Source organism: Crocodylus siamensis, chromosome 2 (assembly GCF_052110815.1).
Source record: "Crocodylus siamensis isolate JL-2025a chromosome 2, ASM5211081v1, whole genome shotgun sequence".
NCBI lineage: Eukaryota > Metazoa > Chordata > Crocodylia > Crocodylidae > Crocodylus > Crocodylus siamensis.
The window spans coordinates 240,093,491-240,116,077 of NC_143396.1; the positions used below are offsets into that span (position 1 = coordinate 240,093,491).

Here is a 22,587-nt window from a genome sequence, read left to right on the forward strand (position 1 = left end):
ATAGCTCTTGAAATTGGGACTTCAGTGTTTACCAAAATTGTTGGGAACATTGGGTATTTGGCCTCTGCTAGAGGATGTTGGCAAGGTATGTCCATAATCTTGTACTCTTCTTGAGAGAAGAGAGAATTGGAACTCAAATTACAGACACATGTGATGATATTCATAACCTCCAAATGTCTTGCCAAATTCCTCCTGTTTTCCTACTGTGAAAAATTTAGCAAAGACCTTGAACTGTGTTGAAGAGTATTAGCAAAATTATGGATAAAAAGTCATGCCTTTATGTGCTTTATATGTCACTTATAAGAAATATTCTTTCATCTGACTTGTCAGGAATATGTTCAGGCATCTCTTTAACTGTGATTTTGTTTTTCTGGGAAGTTTGTGTAATCTCTACAACTGGCGCTACAAGAATCTGGGTAATCTGCCTCATGTGCAACTCCTTCCAGAGTTCAGAACAGCAAATGCAGGATTTCTGTACGATTTCCAGCTGATAAATGTAGAAGATTTCAATGGAGTGGGAGAGTCTGAACCCAATCCTTATTTCTATCAGGTAAGAGATTCAGTGCAGTAATAGATACTTCACATTGTCATCTTAAGCATGGAAAAAAGTAAAAAATATTAAATGTTTGTGACTGAAGATAAATAATTTGAATGTTTGGAGCATTACAATATAATTCTATATTCACAGAGAAATTCAGTTTTAATAAATGCTCCTTATGATTGGTCAGTACCAAAAATTATATATATAATACACGTGTGCACACACTTACAATTATATTATTTTATATATAATACTAATGTTTTGGTGCATCTCTCTCCCGATCCATTATTTTCCTTGATTTTTGCTTGCATCCCCAAAGATGGATAAAATTTACACCTTTTTGAATGTGTACTTGAATGCAGATAAAGAGCGAACATGTAACTGATAGTCATTATCATCTTGTCTCTGTCTATTCACAGTAGCTTTTGAAAGCTGCAGTGTTAAAACAGACATTCTTATTATGAACTTTACTTTCTTCGTGTAATTTCTGGATGTTCTCTTTTTTTTAATGTGAGGTTTGTTCACTTACTCGTGGTATATGTACTGATGGACTGTGGGGTGACTCACTGCAAAGGCAGAAACACATTAACATGCCCCTTTTCTTAACTGCAGAATCTTGGTGAGGCAGAGTATGTTGTGGCACTCTTTATGTACATGTGCCTGCTTGGTTACCCTGCAGACAAGATAAGTATCCTGACAACTTACAATGGACAAAAGCATCTGATCCGTGATGTCATTAATCAGCGTTGTGGGAATAACCCAATGATTGGCCGGCCAAACAAGGTAATTTTCAAAATCATTCTCTGCTGTTTTAGAAATATATCAAATTACAAAAACAATATTGTTGCAATAATTCACCAATATCTGCACAAAAACTTTTCTATTTAATGACAGTAGATGACATATCCACTTGGATTCTGCAGACAGAACACTATTCACAAAACATTCATACTTCTGCTTTTTTTTATTTTTCGTGTGTGCTCGTATTAGATCCTTAAGTAGATGAAGTATATCTCAGTTCCAAGGTTAATGGGAAAGATGAACTAAGTGATGTGGATACATATCAACAATACTTACAAGTGAAAGATAATTCGAGAGTGGAGATGACCATTGGGTGTAATATCTGGTTACAAATTCTAGCTAAGAACCATATAAAATAATTGTAGCAATATATTGTAGGATGCTGAGTAACAGCCATGAGTTTTCTTCATATTCTAGACAATTGCCCATCAGGAATGAGGTGAGGGGGAAACAGGCAAGGACAGAGCATGGTCACCCACCACCCTGCGCTCCTGCCTCCCAGGAGCAGGGGGGAGGGGGAAGCTTGCCTCTCCGTCCCCCTTGGCCAGCGCCCCATGCTGCTGCTGCTGCTGCTGCTGCCTCCAGGGAGCAGGGCGGAAGCGGGTGTTGCTGTTGGCCTTGCCCCCCACCCCACCCCCCAGCTCCATCCCTGCCATCATGGTGATGCTCCACTGTCCTGCCACTGCCACCTCCTGTCCAGAACACTCTTGGAGCACTCTTATTTGATTGTTTCAGTCAGCATTGTGATTGGCTGCCGAGGCGACCAATCAGAGTATGAATAAAGCATTACAGACAGACAGACTAAGGCTTTTATTATATTTGAATTGAACTGATGGGCTTTGAATTTCCTGGTTATATTATTAACTGGTTGAGTGGAGGTTGCAGATTCAGATCAGAGATGATTTTTGATACCATAAACAAAAGATTGGTCTGTTCTCTGCCTAGAAGGGATGTGGTGACCCTTAGCTTAATCTTAAGGAGTAAGCTAGATGTGGATGTTGGAGAGTCATTGTTTAACAATTATTTGTGCACAGTTAGATTTGATATGCTACAGGACACTTTACCTGGGAGGAGTAACTAAGAGGCAAGGTTTCAGAACCACAAGGAGAATGGTTAATGCAATCTAAAAGGCAGAGTATGAAATGTGAATGAACAGATTTAACCTGAAATATTAAAGAGGGTGACTTTTGCTGACACGATAAGCACAAGGATAGTTGAACCTCATTATCCTGATTTCTTTTGTCCTGCCCTTAGAATGAGGTTTCCATCATATTAAAATGACATCCATGAAAAGTGCTAATCTTTCAGTTCATCTCTGGATCAAAGGCACCTGTCAGCCAGCCATTAGAACAAAATCATAAGAAAGTACTGAGGAATTTTATGGTCTGTTTTAAAACCACTGTATTCATTGAAGTGAGGCATTGTTTACCTGTCATAGACCAAGGCCAAAGGGTTGGTGATTTTTAGGCACTGGTTAGAAGTAGACCATATAACAGACAACATACTTCTATCTTCTCTACCAGTTACTCAAGCTTTAGCGTAAAGTTTTATATAAACTGGCTTCTCTCAGCACGTTTTCAGTTACTAAATTCTAAATTATTCTTAAAATATTTTATTTAGAAGGTTTTTTTGGAAGGTTCACAAGGTAAATTAAATTTACTACTTTATACCTTTTAGGTGACAACTGTAGACAGATTTCAAGGTCAACAAAATGATTATATCCTTCTTTCGCTGGTACGAACAAAAGCTGTTGGCCATCTGAGGTATGTAGAAAGATATTCTTGCAAATACATTAAAACGTATTTTACTTTGATTGTTTTTAAAGGAAGAGAGTGTACAACTGTAAACATTACAATTACATATACATTTTAATAATATTTAGTGTCACTCACTGAAAGAATCTCAAAGCTGATTCCGTGTATGGCCATCAGGTACCCACTTCACAACCACTTTGCCCTTCAAATTTGGGTCTTATCTAAACACTATAATTAGCTTGTATTGCCCTAGTTGGGGTGAACTTATTTTTACCCTATTAAAATAGCTAGGAATGTAATACAAGTTCAGACAAAGGCTTGAAATAGTCTTGTGAGAAAAGGTTCGTGCAAGTGAATTTTGGGAGCAGGAGTTTGGCCTATGTGTAGTTAACTTCTTGATATGTTAAAATTTAGAATTTCTGCCCTCCATCTTTTGAGGATAAGGGAGCTGTTTGTCTTCAGTTTTCAAATGTTAATCTATTGATAAAGTTTTGTCCATCAAACTCAGGGATATAGAAATACTATCTACAGTATGTGAGTTTCCAATGTGGAGTGTTATTTCAAAAGTATTGGAAAAAAATATAACAAAGCTTGAGTTAGAATTGAGTAGTTGGAAGAAACTTCCGGGGAAAAGTTCCTTTCATCTACAGATTTCCTCATGCCATATATGTTGTTTAATTGTGTGTTGTTGCACAATAAATGTTTTATGGATATGTTTTTGGGTCAAGTAAAGCACCATGGATAGTGGGAAGACCACGACTATTTTATATCATTGTTTCTTAAAGGGATGTCCGACGTCTAGTTGTTGCCATGTCAAGAGCCAGGCTTGGGCTTTATATCTTTGCAAGAGTATCTCTGTTCCATAACTGCTTTGAGCTAACACCAGCTTTCAGCCAACTCACAGCTCGACCACTTCATCTACATATAGTTCCTACAGAATATTTCCCAACAGCCAGACAGGTAGGAATATCTATCCTAAACTTTATTATACTGTCCAGTTTACTCATTAGTGCATGGTAAGCAGTAAAACTGCAACGCTTTCTTACTATTACAGTTAAATGTTGCTTGGATAATTGTATCTACTGTCCTGGCACATGTTACATTTGTAGTACAATTAATGTGTACAATTAAGGTGTCCTAAATAGTAATAGTGCTACACATGCAGCTGATTTTATGGCACTGTAAAGTGACAAACTGGCTACAAAGAAATTCTGTAAACTATATGGAACATCTTTGTGGCTCATTTTTATGGTACCATAAATTGAACATGCCATCCCCCCATGCCAATGCTAACAATCAGCCAATGACAGCATCAGCATGGGCATGGAGGTTAGCATCAGGACTGGAACAACCCCAGTCCCAATGTGAAAAATGGGATGTGAGGGGAGAAGGTTGCAAGGTTCCCTAGCAGGGGGAGCCAAGGGGCAAACCCTAGCACCCTGCTCTCTTCCCTGCTTTCCCTTGCAACCCCTCTGGGCAAGGCACTTCAAAATTTCAGATTGTGGGGAGTCCTGTGGACACCCTGTGAACCCGCAGGTTGATCACCTTGCCCTGCAGGTGTGGGTACATGGGGACCCCAGGATCAGGAGCCCTGGAGTCCACATGTGCTGGGATGTGGGTTAAAGCATGTGTGCAGCCCAGCTTCACACATGGTTTTTAAAGGTCCCAGGATGCTGGGATTCTGAGATCAGGAAGAGGCTCCCTAATCCCAGGGTCCCTGTGTGCTGGGATATCTAAAAATGCATGTGCAGCCCAGGTGGTGGCCAAGTGGGTTTGCAGCAGCCAAGCAGGGGGGCATCAAGCAACTCCTTCCCTCAGATCCCCCATCTATCACCTATAAATCTATGCTCTGGACTCCCTACTAGCAATGATGCAGTTTGTACCTGCTCTTTGGTCTCAACAGTTGCACCTTCTGCCATGCACGTATAGCATGGCAGGAGGCATGATTGTTGGGATTGGGGAATGAATCTGATCGTGCTAGTAAGTGAACAACTGCCAGCCTCCTAAGGCATCAGCATTTACCATGTTACCCCATCAACATCAACTGAATCTCTTTGCTGACTTATAGGTATTGGCAAAGCTGAGTTCAGTTGTGCCAGCCTTATCCTTAAGTTCTGTTACACTGAGTCTAATATCTCTTTGACATTAAACTTGGCAAGCATAGTATAGTGCACATTTTTCCTGCTATAAACAGGAAAAAATATCTATACATTTTCTAAAATAAATGGCCCTTCATAAAAGAAATATAACTTTAATATTAGACAGTGTAACTGATAGTCTGATGTATTTTAATCTTAAATGTTTCTCACACGTTCAGTTCTTTGTGCGATTGTATCAATATGTATTGCATTGATACACATTTAATGGAAATGTTTTCTTGGAATTACAGGTAAAGAATTAGTTCATACATAACATCAGAATTCTAATTTTCCTCCAGATTATAATAATAGTGCTTTTTAAAAATGACAGTTTCTTTGGTGTCTTTTCATCAAGACCACATGCAGGTGATTCTTCCAAATCATTAAATGAATAATACTACCATAGTTTAGTTGAAGCAGTTGATGATGCTTAGCAAGGGGACTGTTCATATTTATAGCAGTATGACCACTTCACAGTGTTTAATAAAGCAAACGTTTTAATGTGTCTTTTTGCCTATTTACTTGTGATATTTTCTTCTTGAGGTATAAACATAACCTTCCATTATATATCTTAAATAGTGCTGCTCTACAGATGAACTCAGGACTACATCCAAAAGAGACTTTAAGCACTGAGACATTGAATTTTGCAAAATCTAGCTTTTAGGAGCCTTAAAATAAGTCTATATAAAATGGATGAGGAGTGTTCGTGACCTCAGAATGGAACTCCTAATAGGTAGCATACTAAATAGGAAGCTGCCTTAGTGATAGCTCTTCACTGTGGCCAGGGAAAGCCAACTAGCCTATGCTGACCTACTACTTGAGCAAGTAGTCCTGAAGAGTTTGAGCAGTGGTGGAGCTGCGCATGAGAAGCATGTTTCATATTTCTCCTCAACTTAACAGGGCTGAAAATTGTATTTCCCACCTTGCACCATTGAATATAACCACTGTTATCGGCTATAATGCATTGTGGTGTCTCATGTCTTCCTGCTGAAATTGTCCAGCCAAAGTCCAGCTTTGGACACTGAAGTCATTTTGTTGATATAGCTTTCAGTCCCCTTCCCTGTCCACTATTGTGTTTTGAAATACTTAACTTAACTTTTAGGCTTTTTCACATCTTCCCTTATATTGGAAAATACTTTTTGAAGATCTCTTGTGTTACTTACATTCTGAATGTTAACTGTTGCATTTTTTTCCTCTAGAATGGAGAAAGGCCTCCTCACCAAATCCATGTAATAAAGAACATGCCTCAGATGGCTAACTTTGTGTACAATATGTATATGCACATGATACAGAGTACACGCCACTACCGGCAGGTAAGACACTTGTAACGTTTGGAAAGCATGCATTTATAGAATCATAGAATCAATGAGTCGGAAGGGACCTAAACAGATCATCGAATCTGACCCCCTGCCATGGGCAGGAATGAGCACTGGGGGTGTGAAGGGTCGTAAGACCCCAGCCAGGTGCCTATCCAGTCTCCTCTTGAAGATCTCCAGGGAAGGTGAGAGCACCACGTCTCTGGGAAGCCTATTCCAGGCTCTGGCCACCCTTACAGTGAAGTAGTTCTGTCTAATATCTAACCTAAACCTATCCTCCCTCAGCTTGTGGCCATTGTTTCTGGTGAATCCAAGGGGGGCCCTGGTGAACAGAATTTTCCCAAGTCCCTGCTGCTGGCCCCTAATAAGGTTGTAAGCAGCCACAAGATCCCCCCTCAGTCTCCTCTTGCGGAGACTGAAGAGATTCAGGTCCCTCAGCCTCTCCTCATAGGGCTGACCACGGAGGCCCCCAACCGTACGAGTGGCCCTCCTCTGGACCCTCTCCAGGTTCTCCACGTCCCTCTTGAAGTGCAGCACCCAGACCTGGACACAGTATTCCAGCTGCAGCCTGACCAGTACCGCATAGAGGGGGAGCAAGACCTCTCTCGACCTGTTAGTGATGCCCCTGTTGATGCAGGACAGGGTGCGGTTGGCTCTGCCTATTGCTTCATCACATTGGCGACTCATTCATCCTGGAGTCAATCCTGACCCCGAGATCCCTCTTTGCCTCTGTGCTGCTGAGAGGGTCAGCCCCTAACCTATAACCATAATGCTGGTCCCCTCTCCCCAGGTGCAGCACTCTGCACTTGTCCTTGTTGAACCATATCCTGTTCAGATCCGCCCACTTCTCTAACCTATCCAGGTCTGCCTGGATGGGGTCCCTGCCTGCCGGTGTATTCACTTTACCCCACAGCTTGGTGTCATCAGCGAACTTGAACAGGGTGCTCTCCACACCCTTGTCCAGGTCGCTAATGAAGATGTTGAACAGCACTGGCCCAAGAACCGAGCCCCGGGGGACTCTGCTGCCCACACCCTCCCAGGTCGACATCAACCCATCCACCACCACCCCCTGGGTGCACCCCTGGAGTCGGTTTGCCACCCATGTGACTGTGCATTCGTCAATGCTGCAGTCCCTCAGCTTGCCCACCAGAATTGGGTGGGACACTGTATCGAAGGCCTTCTGGAAGTCCAAGAAGATGACATCGACTTCCTCCTTCCCATCTAAGCTCTTTGTTACCTGGTCATAGAAAGAGACCAGGTTAGTCAGGCAGGATCGGCCTGGCACGAACCCATGCTGGTTACCCCTCAACATCACTTCCCCTGCCAGGCTGTCACAAATGTGGCCCTTGATAATTTTTTCAAAGACCTTCCCCAGGATAGAAGTGAGGCTAACTGGCCTGTAGTTGCCAGGCTCTTTCTTCCTCCCCTTCTTGAAAATAAGGACCACATTGGCCCTTTTCCAGTCCTCAGGGACTTGGCCTGAGCACCAGGAGTCCTCAAACAGCCGTGCCAATGGCTCCACAATGACACCAGACAATTCCTTCAGCACCCGTGGATGAAGGTCATCCGGGTCTGCCGACTTGGATACATCTAAGCCCTCCAGGTAATCCTTAACTAGGTCTGAACTAACAGTCGGGGGACTCGCATCCTTCCTGGGCCTCTGTGCTATCACCCGAGAGCACCCCATTGTCAGCAGACAGGAACACGGAGGCAAAGAACTTGTTAGAATTCTACCAACTGCCCTGCCCTGCCCCGCCCCATAGGGGTCCAATGTTACCCTGAGACTTCTTGCTATCTATATACTTGAAGAAGGACTCTTTGTTATCTTTAATCCCAGAAGGTAATCTAAGCTCCTGTGCTGCTTTAGCCTCCCTTACCAAATCCCTACAAGCTCGGGTCAGGAAGGTGTACTCCTCCTTTGTCCCTGTCCCCTGCTTCCAGTACGCTTTTTTCTTTGCCCTCAGTCCAGCCTGGATATCCGCACTCAGCCATGAAGGTTTCTTGGACCTTGTTCCCACCTTCCTGCACAGTGGAATTGCGTCCTGCTGCACCCCAAGGATAGCCTCCTTGAGGAAGGACCACCTTTCCTGGACCCCCATACTAGCTACGCCCTGGGCTCCAAGTGCCTCCCTGACTACTGCCCTGAGCACATCAAAGTTGGCTTTCCTAAAGTCAAGCATTTGCACTGTGCTAGTTACTCTCCCCACCTTTCTCTGAATAGCAAACTGGATCATTTCATGATCACTGTCCCCTAGCCTCCCTTGTACTAGCATATCCCCCACTGGGTCATCCCCAGAGGCTAACACCAGATCCAGTATGGCGTTTTCCCTAGTGGGAACGAGTACCTCCTGCACGAGGTGTAGGTCCTGTACGCACGTCTGGAACCTTCATGAGTGGCTAGACCTGGCCTACTGCTCCTCCCAGTTGATGTCAGGGTAATTCATATCACCCATGACAACAACATCCTTTGCATGCACGGCCTCCCCCAGCTGCCTGGAGAATTCTGGATCTAGCTCTTCCTCCTGATGTGGTGACCTGTAGTAAATCCCTACCACCAGAGCCCTCTCCCCCTGCCCTCCTTGAAGTTTGACCCACAGGGTCTCAGTTAAGCCTTCCTCTGGTCCCATTTGGAAGGTAGAGCTGGTATACTGTTCTCTAACATTGAGCGCAACCCCACCACCACCACCTTCTTTCCCCTTCCTATCTCTTCTAAACAACCTATAGCCCTCTATGTCTAATGCCTAGTCAAATGTTTCATCCCACCATGTCTCCACTAGGCCAACCAGGTAGATTTTACTACTTGCAAGCAGGAGAGCAAGCTCCTCCTGCTTGTTCCCCATGCTTTTTGCATTAGTGAGGAGACACCTTAATCCCCCCGTGGGAGCCCTGGGCACCCCACCACCTGAGAGACAACTGGTCCCTTGGTATATATCTGAGCTCTTACCTGGGCAGGTCCTACACCTGGTTGAGTTGTTTTTTTGCTCCTGTGGATCCCCATCCCCTGACAAACTTAGTTTAAAGCCCGCTAGAGGAGGTCAACTAACCTGTAAGACAACAAACTCTTACCTTTGGGGGAGAGATGGAGACCATCACGCCCCAGGACGCTCTCTGATCTGAAGTGGGGGTCGTGGTCCAGGAAGCCAAATCCAGCGTGATGACACCAACTCCAGAGGCGCCGGCTCACCTCACGGATGCAGGCACTCTGCCACTGATGGCATCCACTAATCGGGAGGAGGGACAAAAAGACCACCTAGGCCCCCAACTCTCTAAGTTTGGCCCCTAGAGCTCTGTAGTCATCCATGATCTGGTCCAGACTACTCCGGGCCGCATCATTGGTTCCCACATGGATGAGGACCATAGGATAGTAGTTGGAAGGCCGGATGAGGTCAGTGATCTTCCCTGTGATGTCCCCAATCTTGGCTCCTGGGAGACGATACACTTCTCTCACGTTGGGGTCTGTGTGGTGGATGGGTCCCTCCATTCCTCTGAGGAGGGAGTCCCCTATGATGATGACCCAACGTGTCTTCCTCTGGGTCACTGGATGATGCTCAGTTGGTATGGATGATGGCTTGCTGGATGAGGGTGTGACTTCCTGCCTTCCTCCTTCCTCATGCCCAGTCTCCTCGAGCGCTGCCAGGGCCACATACCTGTTCCCCAGTTGTATTGGGGTGACAGTTGATGTAGCTGCACGCCGCCTACGACACCGCCTGGCCCTGGAGGTGACCCTCCTCCATTTGCCTCCTGCAGGCTCCTGGGTGGTGACAGCCTGAGGGGACGGGCCCTGCAGGGAGAGAAAGTACCTGTCAATCTCGTACTCCATGGCCCTGATCCCTCGCAGTCATTGGCTCTTCCACTGCCTACAGCCTTTCTGGCACGCATCCCTGCGCGAACCCCGGCGCAAACTCCGGCACACCCCTAAAGAGCATGCCTGTTCGCACTCCCTGCTTGTATGGCTCGGGAGTGTGGCTCCTGCCCGGTTTGGCTAAATAGGGTCAGGCAGGTAGAGTCCCCTGCCCAATCGCCAACACCTGGCCCTGCTCGCTCCCTTCCCCCTGGCTTACCTTCTCGTTGCCGCAGCTGTCTCTTAGCTGCCTCAAGGGTCGGGGGATACCCGGGGGCACCGTGCGCTTCCTCCAGCATCCTCAGCCAACTGATGCAATTCATTTAAAAAAAATGACTCATCCAAGGGCTGCTGTTGGGGTGGGTAGACCTAATATTTGACTGTTACCCTCTAAGCTTACAGTGGTTTCCAAAGTCTGTATAGCTTTTTAGGTGAGGGGGGGAAAAATGTGTGTTCTTTAAATTGGGAAAACCACCTTTCACTAAAGCCTCAGCCTTCCATTGTTAACAAATGTCTGTCATTAACAGAAAGAACATAAATATTTCACATTTGTTTGCTGAAAGAGTTACCTGGAAGGGAGCAAGGACTTGCAAAAAAAAAAAAAAAGATTACATTATTCTGATATCTTAAAGTACAAGAATGAATTGCTAATGCAGCAATTTCTAGGGTAGCCCAGCTGGAAATTTGTTACTGTAGACTAGTGGTTCTTAACTTTTTTACACTCAAGACATCCCTTGTTAGGGTCAAAGAACCTTTCAGAAAATGCCAGCTCTTGGCTTTCGCTCAATTTTTTTTCTTTTTTGATTATGGAAAAATAGGGCAATCCTTCTGTCAGCAAGAACTTAGATCACAGCAAGTCAGAAAGTTTTTGACACTATGGATTTATATTTGAAATCTGTAGGTTTATCTTGTGAATCATGTATATGTGTTTGCGTTCCTAACAGTGCTAATATTATGTGGCACCCTTAAAAGGATGACTTGTGGTACCACAGCACCTGGTTGAGAATTGCTGCTGTAGATGGACTAAAGAAATGGATCAGTTTCTGATTGGTGATGCCTTTTAGTGCAAGAGTTATTTTTAAAAGTTTTGCATACAGTATCTGGGAGAAGTATATAATTAAGTATTATATTAAGTATCTCACTATACAGACTAATAACTAGAGTTCTTAAAAAGAATGCCGCCATGTTTTAAAAGGAACTGGAATATATGCATTATGTGCTATTAGGATCATCCTGTTTCTTTGACACTAGCATAACTCACTTCAGGGCAGATCAGCTCTAACTTATCTGGCTGGCTGTTTCTTACTGCTGCAACAACTTGTGTGGTTGTTTACATAGCCTCCTCTTTACTCTGTAGAATGTGTTAGCAAAGCAGTTAAGGTATTTCACTATAGCTCCAGACTTGCGTTCAAACCCTGCTCCAAAGCCTGCTTTTAGATGACCCAGCTGTAAATCGGTACCAGGTCATTCAGGCTGAGGAGTCAAAAGTAGTAGTCAGATGTGATGCTAACCATATCCTTCTTTAGTGTGTTGTTAGTTAAGACAGGTGTGCCTCAACTACGTTAACCCTGTAGGCCATTAGTCTTGTTGCTGATGTAGTTCAGCAGGTCTACATTTTGGCTAGTTCAGCATTTACAGAAAATAGTTTAAGGGTAAATATCCTTAGGTCAAAGGATACAATTGATTTGCACCTACCACAGCAGTGATAGCTATGAATATTTGCAAATATGCTTGTTTTCCCAAAGAGAGCAGCATAGAGTCAGTAATAATAATCTCCTGAGGGAAGGTGCCTGCAATCATTCTTTCGAAGACTTGTCCAAGACTCTCTCCCTTATTTTAAAAATGAGGCCAGTGGAGATGGTGGTGTTGCCCCTCCTTCCTGTGTAGTTGGTTAGCACTTTCCTGGCAGTGTGGAAAACTCAGGTTCAATTAGTACCATTCTCTGAGCGAGGTAAAACTCAAATTTCCTGTCACCAAACTCAAATCTCTGTAACCACCAAGCCATACCTATTCTTGATTATAAAACAAGGCTATAAAATAATTCTGGGAATAAGAACCAGAAATTCAGGACTGCACTCGTTGAGCAGAGTGCTGTAACTCAGTGGTTCTCAGCCTTTGTAGGTTCAGACCTGCAAAGGTCTAACCTTTTTTTAATTTGGTGGAACCCCAGTTTAGAACCGCTGTTGTGCTGGCTCAAATAGAGTGGTCTCAAATAGTGCTGCTGCTGCCACTAATGTGGCCAAGTGGAACTGCCCCATGTGCCTCATAAGGAGCCAGACAGGGAAGGGCTGGGGCAGGAGCCCTAATAATTTTCTTGTCCTGGGCAAAACTCCTCTCTGCCTGAAGGGAGGGTGGGGAAAGAGGATTGTCTTATCTGTTGCAGGTGTCTGCATCCAGCTCCTCTGGCAGGGCTGTTCCTACCATGGCAAAGATGGAGGGAGGTGGGGGTGCCATTCTAGTACCTTCTTTAAGCTGTCATCTGGGACTGGTGCCCCCCCATTCCACCCCTGGTTATGTTACTAGGCACAAGTGCACGCTCTTATATGTATTACGGTTATCTGATAAACTTCAAAAAGACAGGAGCGCCCACTCTTGCCACAGTCTTTCATGGTCCAACCCTCCACACTTCTCCCAGACACAGGGGCACATGAGGCAGTTTCATCTTTGCTGCATGCTGCTTTCTGAGAGGAGTCTTCAAGGTTTGATTAGGAAGGGCTGCAGAAAAAGGCACCCCAATTAAGAACCATTGCCCTAACTTCTGAGTCATATCACAGGTTCTTGTTATCACTCAGAATAAGTGAATCTTGAATTCTTCAAAAGAAAGAATGGACAATGCTCCCATCTAGTATAGTCCATAGCCTGGTGTTTAGGTTCATGCAGGGGAGTGAAGTGAGCATAGGCCTCAAGGTCTCTAATTACTAGACCCATATTATAAGGGTGAAGAACATCTCTGCATCTTCTGTCTGTGCATTAAAATGACTATTGCTGCATTGTGTGAGGAATACGGTTCTGTTGGTACCTGTTAGATGTGCTCCAAGGAAGTTACCAGATTGAACTCCTAAGGAGACTTGGGTGAAGGAATGTATGGTTTCTGGTTCACATTTAAATTTAGGTGTGAACTAGATACTGTAGTTCAGGGATATCAAACTCAGCTCATGCCTTGGACCAGATGTGGACCTTGAGGCTCCTTGTGGGCTGGATTCAGCATGGGGCATGGCGTGGTTCCAGCCTGAGGCATGCAGTGGGATCTCCAGCTCTTGCATAGAGACTCCAGTATGGGCGGCAGCAGAGCCAGCAACCAAGGAGTTTGGCAGTGGTGACAAATGAAACAGCTGGAAGGTGACTTGGGATGCATCAGCCCTCACTCATCCTCTTGCCACTAATGGGCATGTCCAGCAGGGCCCAAAGGTCCCTGATTCTGCACCAGGCTGCTTTCTCTAGCAAGTAGGGCGTTGCAAAGCTTCAGTAGCTGATTCAATACAGAGGAGATCCAGACCAATTTGGAGCACTCGAATCAATTTGGAAAAGCTTTGGAAAAAGATTTGGCCAATTCAGAGATTCAGCCATAGACTAAACAGGCAAATGACAGCTGCCTCCAGCTGGTAAGCCTGTTGGGGTTGAGGGAGGAGGTAAGGAAGGGGCATAGGGGAAGGAGGGATTGGGACTGGGGCTGAGACAAGCTGCCCAGCTGGGGCAGTGGGGCACATTACTCAGGGCGTGGGGACACAGGATGCAGGTGCAGCAGCACTGGGAGTGGGGGCACTTCCCTGCTGGTGCTTGCCCAACCAGGGAGGGGAGGGCGTGATGTAGATTCGGCTCACTTTAGGTGGAAGGGGGCAAGTGGCAGCAGGGCAGAACTCCTGCTCCAGCGCTGCTGCACCCGCATTCCACACCTGCTGGCAAGCAGCAGCAGGGCAGAGCCCTCATGGCTCCTCCTGCTGGGGCAGAGACACACAGGCGGAGGAGCTGCAGGAGAAGCCCCCATGGCTCTGCCCGGCCCTATCCCCTGCCCAACTCAGCCCAGCCTCCTGATACTTTAAAAAAAAAAAAAAAAAGGAAAGCCCTGCACTTGCACACAGCAGGTGGCAGTGGAGATCACTGCCCCCCCACCACCTGGCATCCGTGCAGCAACTGTCCCATGGCACAGGTGCAGTGCAGCTTGGCAGGGTACCGCACACTGGGAGCTGGGGCTGGCTCCCCCTGTCAGCCAGAGCTCTCTGATCATTCCCCCAGCTCTTCCTGGGGGGGGGTGAGGGGGTGCAGCCCCCAGATCTGTGCGCAGGGTTTCAGCAGGCTGCTGCTGGCGGGGGAAGTAGCCCAAAGCTGCTGCCGGCAGCAGCTGCCTGCTGTCATCCCATATCATCCATGGGCCTTCACCCTCCCCAGGAAGAGATGGGGGAAGCCATGTGAGAGCTAGGGGAAAGACTGGGGAGCTGGGGAATTGAACCAGGAACCCAGCTCCGGGTTCGATTCCCCATCCCCCAGTTTGATTCACCTGGGCACTGGGGTGGCTCCACATGTCAGCCAGAGCCAGCACCACGCAGCCCCAGCTCCCAGACAACATGCAGCACCCTTCCGAACTGTGCTGCACCTGTGTGTTTTTTAAGTGTCAGGATGAGGCTGGGCTGGGTGGGGAATGGGGCCAGGCAGAACAGCCACGGGGGCTTCTGCTGTGGCTGCTGCCACCTGGGGAGAGGCAGGCACAGTTGGAGGAGCTGTGGGAGAACCTGTAGCCACCCAGCTGTGCCTGGCTTTCCCCAGCTGATCTGAATCGCCAAATGAGCGCCAAATCTTCCACAGCTGATTTGGCCGAATCGATTCAGGACAGCAGGCCGAATCGAATTGTTGTCCTCCAAATTGGCCGAATCTGAATTGAATACCTCCCTATTCACACAGGCCTACTAGCTTTGTCCCTCTACTTCTAGTTGCTTGCCCGTAGCCCAGTGGGCCAGATAAAGCAGCTCTGGCTGGATCCAGCCTGTGGGCTGTATGCATGTGCCCAAAGGTATATGCAGTATATTTTACAGTGCCTTCAGTTTAAAAACTGCATTGCAGTTTATCAGGAGGGGTTCAGGGCTGCCACTTCCTTTACACATCTAATCTCATTGAAGTGTCCCTTCAGGCAGCTAAGTTGTCATTTGCATCTGGCTCCAAAAGTTTTGCTGGTACTCAAGTATTCTTTCTAGCATCTAAAATTCAGTCACTATTAGCTAAAATTAGTAGTGCAACTGGTAAACTAATTAGCTAAAATTAGTAGTGCAACTGGTTCCCTGCTGAAACAGTGAGTCATGTTCTCCCTGCAGGAGACAATAAAGTCAAAAAGTGAAAAATTGAAATGTGCAGGTTTCATAAAACATTTTCCAGAATCCTACTTAGTACAATTTTTCATTTTTAATAATTACCAAAATGACAGAAACCATACAGTGCAAAATGGGACCAGCTGTATGGCAGAAGGAATGGATCACATATTGAGAAGTCTGTCCTTAGCAAAGGCGAAAGCATCTTTAGTTTTGAATAATGCAGCTTTTTCAGGTCTCCACAATTTACATTCAGAAGAGTGCTGTGATCATATAGCAGAGACCCGTGCAATAATTCAGAGCTTTTAAAAACATTTTTCTATCTCTACAGTTAATGTAATAACTAGGTCATGGTATGCATGATTGTCAGAAACTTGTGAAAAGCAATGTTGGCTAACTGAAGACAGGATTGTGCTGTAATTAACTGTTTAATTTACATTGTGAAAAGAGATTCCCTTTTGGCAAATAATCTGAACAATTACTTTTTTTGGAGCTTTAGCTGAATTTTTTATTCATTAAAACTGTACAAATTTTTTTTAAAGTATCAAACACGTAGGTAAATCATACCAAACCACAAGAAACGTAAGCATTGCTGCTCAGTTTTGAATTGTCCGGCACTTGGCATTCCTTTTCAGTTCCCTTTAGTGTTTTGTATTCTGTCTGTCTAGCGTCTGTAGAGCAGTTACTACTGCTCTTCTTGATGCTGGATAAGAGTCACTGTAGGAGACATACAGTGTGTCTAGTGATTGGAGATGTCTGTACAAGAGTTTGTAAATGGAATGTATATTTTATATTCTCAGCACAATAATATGCCAGCAAGAGTGTAAGTGAATTTTATTACCCTTAACTTACTAATTTTTAAAGTGTTAAATTGCAGCCCTTTTTGATGGGATGTAGTTTGTGGAGAAAACATGATGGGTATATGTGGGGAAACTCATTTTCTTTATTTGCATGTCTTTCAATTGCATTAATTGCTTACAGCTTTTGTTTTAAAAAATGGTAAGTACTTGTGTATGTATCTTGATTCATTGAAGTTTGTTGCTAAGGTGAGCAATTAGAGTTAAAATAGAAATTGATATTTGAGTGTTAGGTTTTCGTACACACTGAGGAATCTTTTTTCTCTTTTTGCAGCATTTATTGCCCCCACCAGCCATGGTTGAAGAAAGTGAAACAGTTCAAAGTCAGGATACTGAAGTGGCAATTGAAACACAAAGCACACAAATGGAGACTGAAAAGGAAGCTATGGAAGAGGGAGAGATGACAAAGGACGAGGGACTGAAAGTGGCAGATGAAGAACATCGGAAAATGCCAGAACATCCAGGAAGAGATAGTGATAGTGAAGACAGTGGAGCTGAGTCTGAGACTGAAAAGTGAGCTGTACCCTTAGTTCATCTTGGGTGTACAAACTGGAAGAGACTAAAAATAAAAGTCAATTTTTTACATGGACTTCTGTTAATGGTAGGCTGTGTAATATGACCTGTTCTGCATATTACTCAACGAGGACTTCAGTGAAAAAAAAAGATTGGTATATAGTTTTAAATACTAATGGGTACTGAATTTGTGTCAGTATCAGTATTTTGTAGCGTATTTAATCATGTTAAATGGCAAGTGTTTCCTCACGATTTGTTTACAAAAGATGTTTTTATGCTGGTTTTGAATTTTTCTATCATAAACTAAAAATATGATCTCATTGGTCTCTTATTCACTGAGTCATTAATCAAACTTTTGTGCTTCAGCACTCATGGCGCACTTGCATTGAGGAGTTTCTTATTAAATGTTGCGGTGCTGCTTCCTAGAATTGGTATTTCAAGCTTTTCAAGTACTATTCAGCAAGATAACTACATATACCAAATTTAGGTCCAGGAGTGACTTCAGGGGGACTTTTGCATTCTTTGAGTGCATTATTGAATTAGGTCTTTAAAGAGCAGTATAACACTTTCATGTGTGGGCTGTGCTTTTTCATTTTTGCCATCTGCTGTTTTTAATATTTCAGCAAAAAAATATGCAGCTTTGCAATAGTGAACTTTGCAAACTGATAGTATTTTGCAATTAAAAAAGCTTTCATTTTTATAAGAGGATAATTGCTCATGGCAAATAATATCAAGTGTGAAGGTGAAAGTAGTTTCCGTGCAAATGGTCTTCAGCAACATCATGTTCGAGTAGGTTTTCTGGGGTATGTTCCAAATGCGCATCCTTCAAAAACTCTCAGTGAGTACAAAGTTTTCCTCTGATTCATCATCAGCATCCGCTAACTTGGCAAAAAATTCAGTGATATATATATATACACTCTTTCCAGAAGATCTTCAAACAAAACAACAGCAACAAAACCATCCTTCTTTTTCTTTGTTGGCAAAAGAAGAATAAAGTGCCAAACTTGTGAAGCTGCCAGCAAGATTTCCTCAAAAAATATAAAGAAGAGAATCATTCATATTAATGAAGCTTAAAATATAAGCATTTTCTTTGATCTATTTCTTCACTTCTCCATGTGTATACTAACTCAACAACCAAAATATAGAGAAACAGTTGAAATAATATTTGAACTCACCCCCATCTTCAATACAGAAATGCCACTTAATTGGGGGTTGGATGAGACCCTATCTTTTCTTCGTAAAAATCAGCCCCCTTCTCAATTTGGGAAAGCTCTCTCATGTATTGCAATATTTAATTCTGATATTGCAGTCTTTTTGTAAGTTGTTTATCACTTGACTGCAGAGCTCTCAACCGTACCAAAGATTACTTACTCAAGGGGGCTCTGTCTATGCTATGCAAGAAAGAAAATGCAAAGGTTATTTTCAACCTTGGCTGCCACCTGCGGAGGCTCAAGCAGTACAGAGCTGAATATATACATAGACACTAGCTTGTGAAACATCATATGTTTAATTGGCCATCAGGCAATATGTGACTAGCTAAGTTGAGGGATGCCATCTTCCAAAATGTTTTCTATAAATATTTGAGTGTCTAACAATCATTTATACTGGTTCCCTTAAAACAAAAAACAAAAAAAACAAAAACAAAAAAAAGGCCCGAAGCAGGAGTATATAAAAGTATTTGTTTGCTATTAAGAAAGCCAGGAAGTCTTGAGGGTTTTTTTTTTTTAAACTGAGTGGTTGAATATGGAATCAGGAATTCCTCTTATGCAATACAGTGCATACCTGATTCTCAAGCAGGGGGCTAGGGTGCCACCAGATCTTTTGAAGGGTGTCCTGAGGTATGAAGAGATAAGTGAAATGTTTGGTGATAAACAGATGAAAAACTAAGTAGGTAAGTACAGGATCAGGCTTGTCCCTACCTGAATTATCTCTACTGCCAGGCCCCTCTGCAAGGCAGTAAGCACTGTAATCTAAAAATTTGTTTTTGAAACTGGGTATTACTCCATTCACAAGTTATAGAAGAGGGCCTTGTATCCAGTGAGGGATGCCTGATGTCCAAAAAGAGAGAACCATCAGCATAAAGGAACTAGAGAAGTATTAAAACAACAAAAGAAATTGGAAGATAATGTTGAGTGGTTGATGAAACTGTCTAGCTTCAAATCTACTGACAGCATCATCTCTAACAATGCATGCTTTTACATACTGAGACTGAGTTGAGCTTTATTTGTGTACAGGCTTTTTTTCCCATAGTTTCCAGGAAACCTGCCTCACAAACCCTTGGAAAAGAATTTCCACTGATTCAGGTAGGTCTAATGCCCTCTTAGACACATAAAGTATGGGCAAAAATTTGTTCCTAAAATGAGAGAAGTTATGATAAAAATTACCATTTGGAAGGAAGACACAGTTTACTTTGCTAAGTACAGACAGTGAAAAACCCTGAGGCTGAATTGATTCAGTTTTTTCAGGTTAGTCTAAAATGCAGAGATTAAACTGAAACAGAAGCGGACAGACCTTTGATTCAGCAAATGCAGCTAATATGCCTGCAGTGGCTCAGGTCAGAAGCCGGAGGGTGCTAGAGCATGGCTCTCCGGCACATAGTCATCACGGACTGTGTATTTGCTTCCTCTTCCTACTGCCCCTGAGGTCTTTGGAATATACAGTCCAAAATCACATTGGCAGGACTGCAGGGTTTCTTATCACCCCCTCTTACTGCTCCCAGGTACCTCTGGGATTTATAGTCCACAGTTGCAGCCAGCATTGAGCAGGGGAAAGGGTGTTTACACCACCTTCCTAGCCCCAGACCCAAGCCAGGCAGTCACGCCTGCTGCCCCCCACAGACTGGGCTGCAACCCTAGCTGGGCTTGCCCACCCTTCTCTTGTCAGCCAGCCCTCACTGCTCCAGCTAGGGAGTAGAGGGGTGGGGCCAGCCCTGCTCTCTGGAGCAGACAGCACAGCCTAGCCCAGGGCTACAAAACATGCTGGGATGCTGGAGGACTATGATTTAATTTGAACCAAGAAGGGATCTGGGACAGAAGTTTCATAAACCGGTTTGACCCAAATCATTTAAGTCTGATACTACATTCAACCAGGTTTATCTTAAACCAGTTTCAACTGTTTTGGATCTGGTTTATATGCACTGAGCTTCTGAGTTCTGTTACAGGTTTAACCAGTTTCTGATCATTTAAACCAGTTTATATGCAACTTTTGGCCCTAGGCCTTATTATTAGTAGCAAAAACTTCAAGTAAAACTTTACTGCAGTATTTCAGTAAGGGTGGGGCACCTTGAGTGACTGTCCCTCAAGCACTCCTTTGCACATTAGACCTTAGTGACCCACTTAGCTAAACTTATACAACATATGGTTGAGGAATGCATCTGATTTCATATTCCAGAAAGGTAAGGATGAATCTGAGTTTTCAGATATTTGGGGAGAACTGGTTTGTTGCATGTACCAGTGTTTGGAAATGTGTGCTTTATTTGTTTTTTTTGAGGCAGCCTTTAAAGCCTTCTTAAATCTTCTATTTTTAAGTATGCTCCTTAATGAAAGGAGAATTGTCTTCTATACAAAAAAACTCATGTAGTTTTGTGGGTTAGTGTTTGCCCTTTTCATGTAAGAGAATGCATTAGGAACACCCAACTACTTTATAATCCATAATTTAACATTTTTAGTATTTTCTTGATGCATGCTTGTTTTATAATATCTCCTGGTACTGTTAGCAGCTTTTGTGTTAATTAATGAGAGGAGAAAAAGACATTGTAAAGTCATTGTTTATGTTCGATTGAAGTAAAGACCATAAACAAGCACTTTTTTCAGAACTCCAAACTTACGTATAGATTTCTATTATTTTAATTCCAAAGTATGTGAACTTTAAATAAATGATCCAACGTAGTGTTTGCAGCCCAAACATCACAACATAGTATCATCCTACTAAAGCATTAAAACTTAGGGAGCAAAACTGAAACATTTCGTTCTCCATTCTGTGAGAACTTTAAAAACAATGGTTTAAATGTTGAAAACAACTAATGTATTTTCTCATATACAACATGCACCTTTTTCCAATATTCAGCTCTTGGAAATGGGGCTGTAAATTATAAGTGAGGGAATACATTAATAGTTTCTGCTGATCAGGAATTGGGAAGTGACACTGCAGTGCTGTGTGTTGCCCTGGGAAAAGTTCATGCCTGCTATGGAAGCTGCTACTCTAGTAACTTTGTGTTACATGGTAGGATTTTGAAAGGAAGCTCTATTCTTAGAAAATTAGGGTTCAGAGGGACCTCAGATAGTCATCTACTCCAACCCTCTGCTCAAAGCAGGGCCATCCCCAACTAGATCATTCCAGCCAGGGCTTTGTCGAGCTGGGCCTTAAAAACCTTCAAAGATGGAGATTCCACCACCTCTCTAGGTAACCTGTTCCAGTGCTTCACCACCCTTCTAGTGAGTTTTTCGTAATCTCCAACCTAAACCTCCCTTGCTGCAACTTGAGACCATTGCTCCCTGTTCTGTTATCAGTCACCACATGAGAACAGTCTAGCTCCATTCTCTTTAGAACCACCCTTCAGGTAGTTAAAGTCTGCTATCAAATCTTCTCTGTCTTCTCCTCCAAACTAGATAAACCCAGTTCCCTCAGCCTCTCCTCAGAAGTCATGTGCCCCAGGTTTAGGACACACTGAATCCTAGCCCTATCCTCCAGTGTATCTACTACATCCCCCAGCTTGGTGTCATCCTCAGACTTGCTGAGGGTACAATCCATCACATCTTCCAAATTGTTAATGAAGATATAGAACAAGGGTGGGCAAAATGCAGCCTGCAGGCCACATGTGGCCTGCCAGGCCATTCTATCCAGCCCACAGTGTCCCTAAAAAATTTAGAAAATTAATATTTATCTGCCCTGGCTGCCTGTCATATAGCCCTCGATGGCTTGCCAAAACTCATAGGTTTGAGTTTTGGCAAGCCCTCTGCCTGAAATGATTACCCACCCCTGATATAGAACAACACCAGCCCCAGGACTGGCCCTTGGGGCACTCTACTTGATACTGGCTCCCTAGATATTGAGACATTATAACCTGCCTAACATCTGACTCCCCAGGTACCGCTCCACTATTTACCTACTACATTCATTCTGCTTCTCCTTCCCCCTGCCCACCAACCTCTCTCTCTCACCCACTGACTCTTCAGTTTACATCTTCACTGACTGCTTTTCTTGCATGCATACCAGCCTCTGGCTTTACTATTCATTCCACCTAGGAAGAGCACACACCAACTGCAGCTGTTTTCTCAGCCTGACGAAGGGTTTTTAAGCCTGAAAGCTTGCTAAGAAATTTTTTTCCAACTATTTAAGTTGTTCTAATAAAAGATACCAGATTCACCCAAAGAACTTGTCTTGCTAAGTCGAGGTATATTATGTCTACTGCTTTTCCCGCATCCTCAGAACCTATTATCTCATCGTAGAAGGCAACCGGCTTCTTCATTCTGCCTTTGAGACATAAAGTGTGTCTCTTATTTGAAAGTGTGCTGTAGGCAAGAAAATATG

At 43.7% G+C, this 22,587-nt stretch overlaps 1 protein-coding gene across 1 annotated transcript in view; it reads left to right on the plus strand.

Annotated features, from left to right (window-relative positions):
• The window catches only part of AQR (aquarius intron-binding spliceosomal factor), a 97,030-nt gene extending 78,275 nt beyond the window's left edge, over positions 1-18,755 (plus strand). Inside the window, exons 30-35 of the mRNA XM_090033522.1 lie at positions 379-550; positions 1,154-1,324; positions 3,020-3,105; positions 3,882-4,056; positions 6,434-6,547; positions 16,820-18,755. Coding sequence (XP_089889648.1) covers positions 379-550; positions 1,154-1,324; positions 3,020-3,105; positions 3,882-4,056; positions 6,434-6,547; positions 16,820-17,062 — 961 coding nt within the window. The 3' untranslated portion in view covers positions 17,063-18,755. The remainder of the gene's footprint in view (positions 1-378; positions 551-1,153; positions 1,325-3,019; positions 3,106-3,881; positions 4,057-6,433; positions 6,548-16,819) is intronic.
• Positions 18,756-22,587: the final 3,832 nt, after the last annotated feature.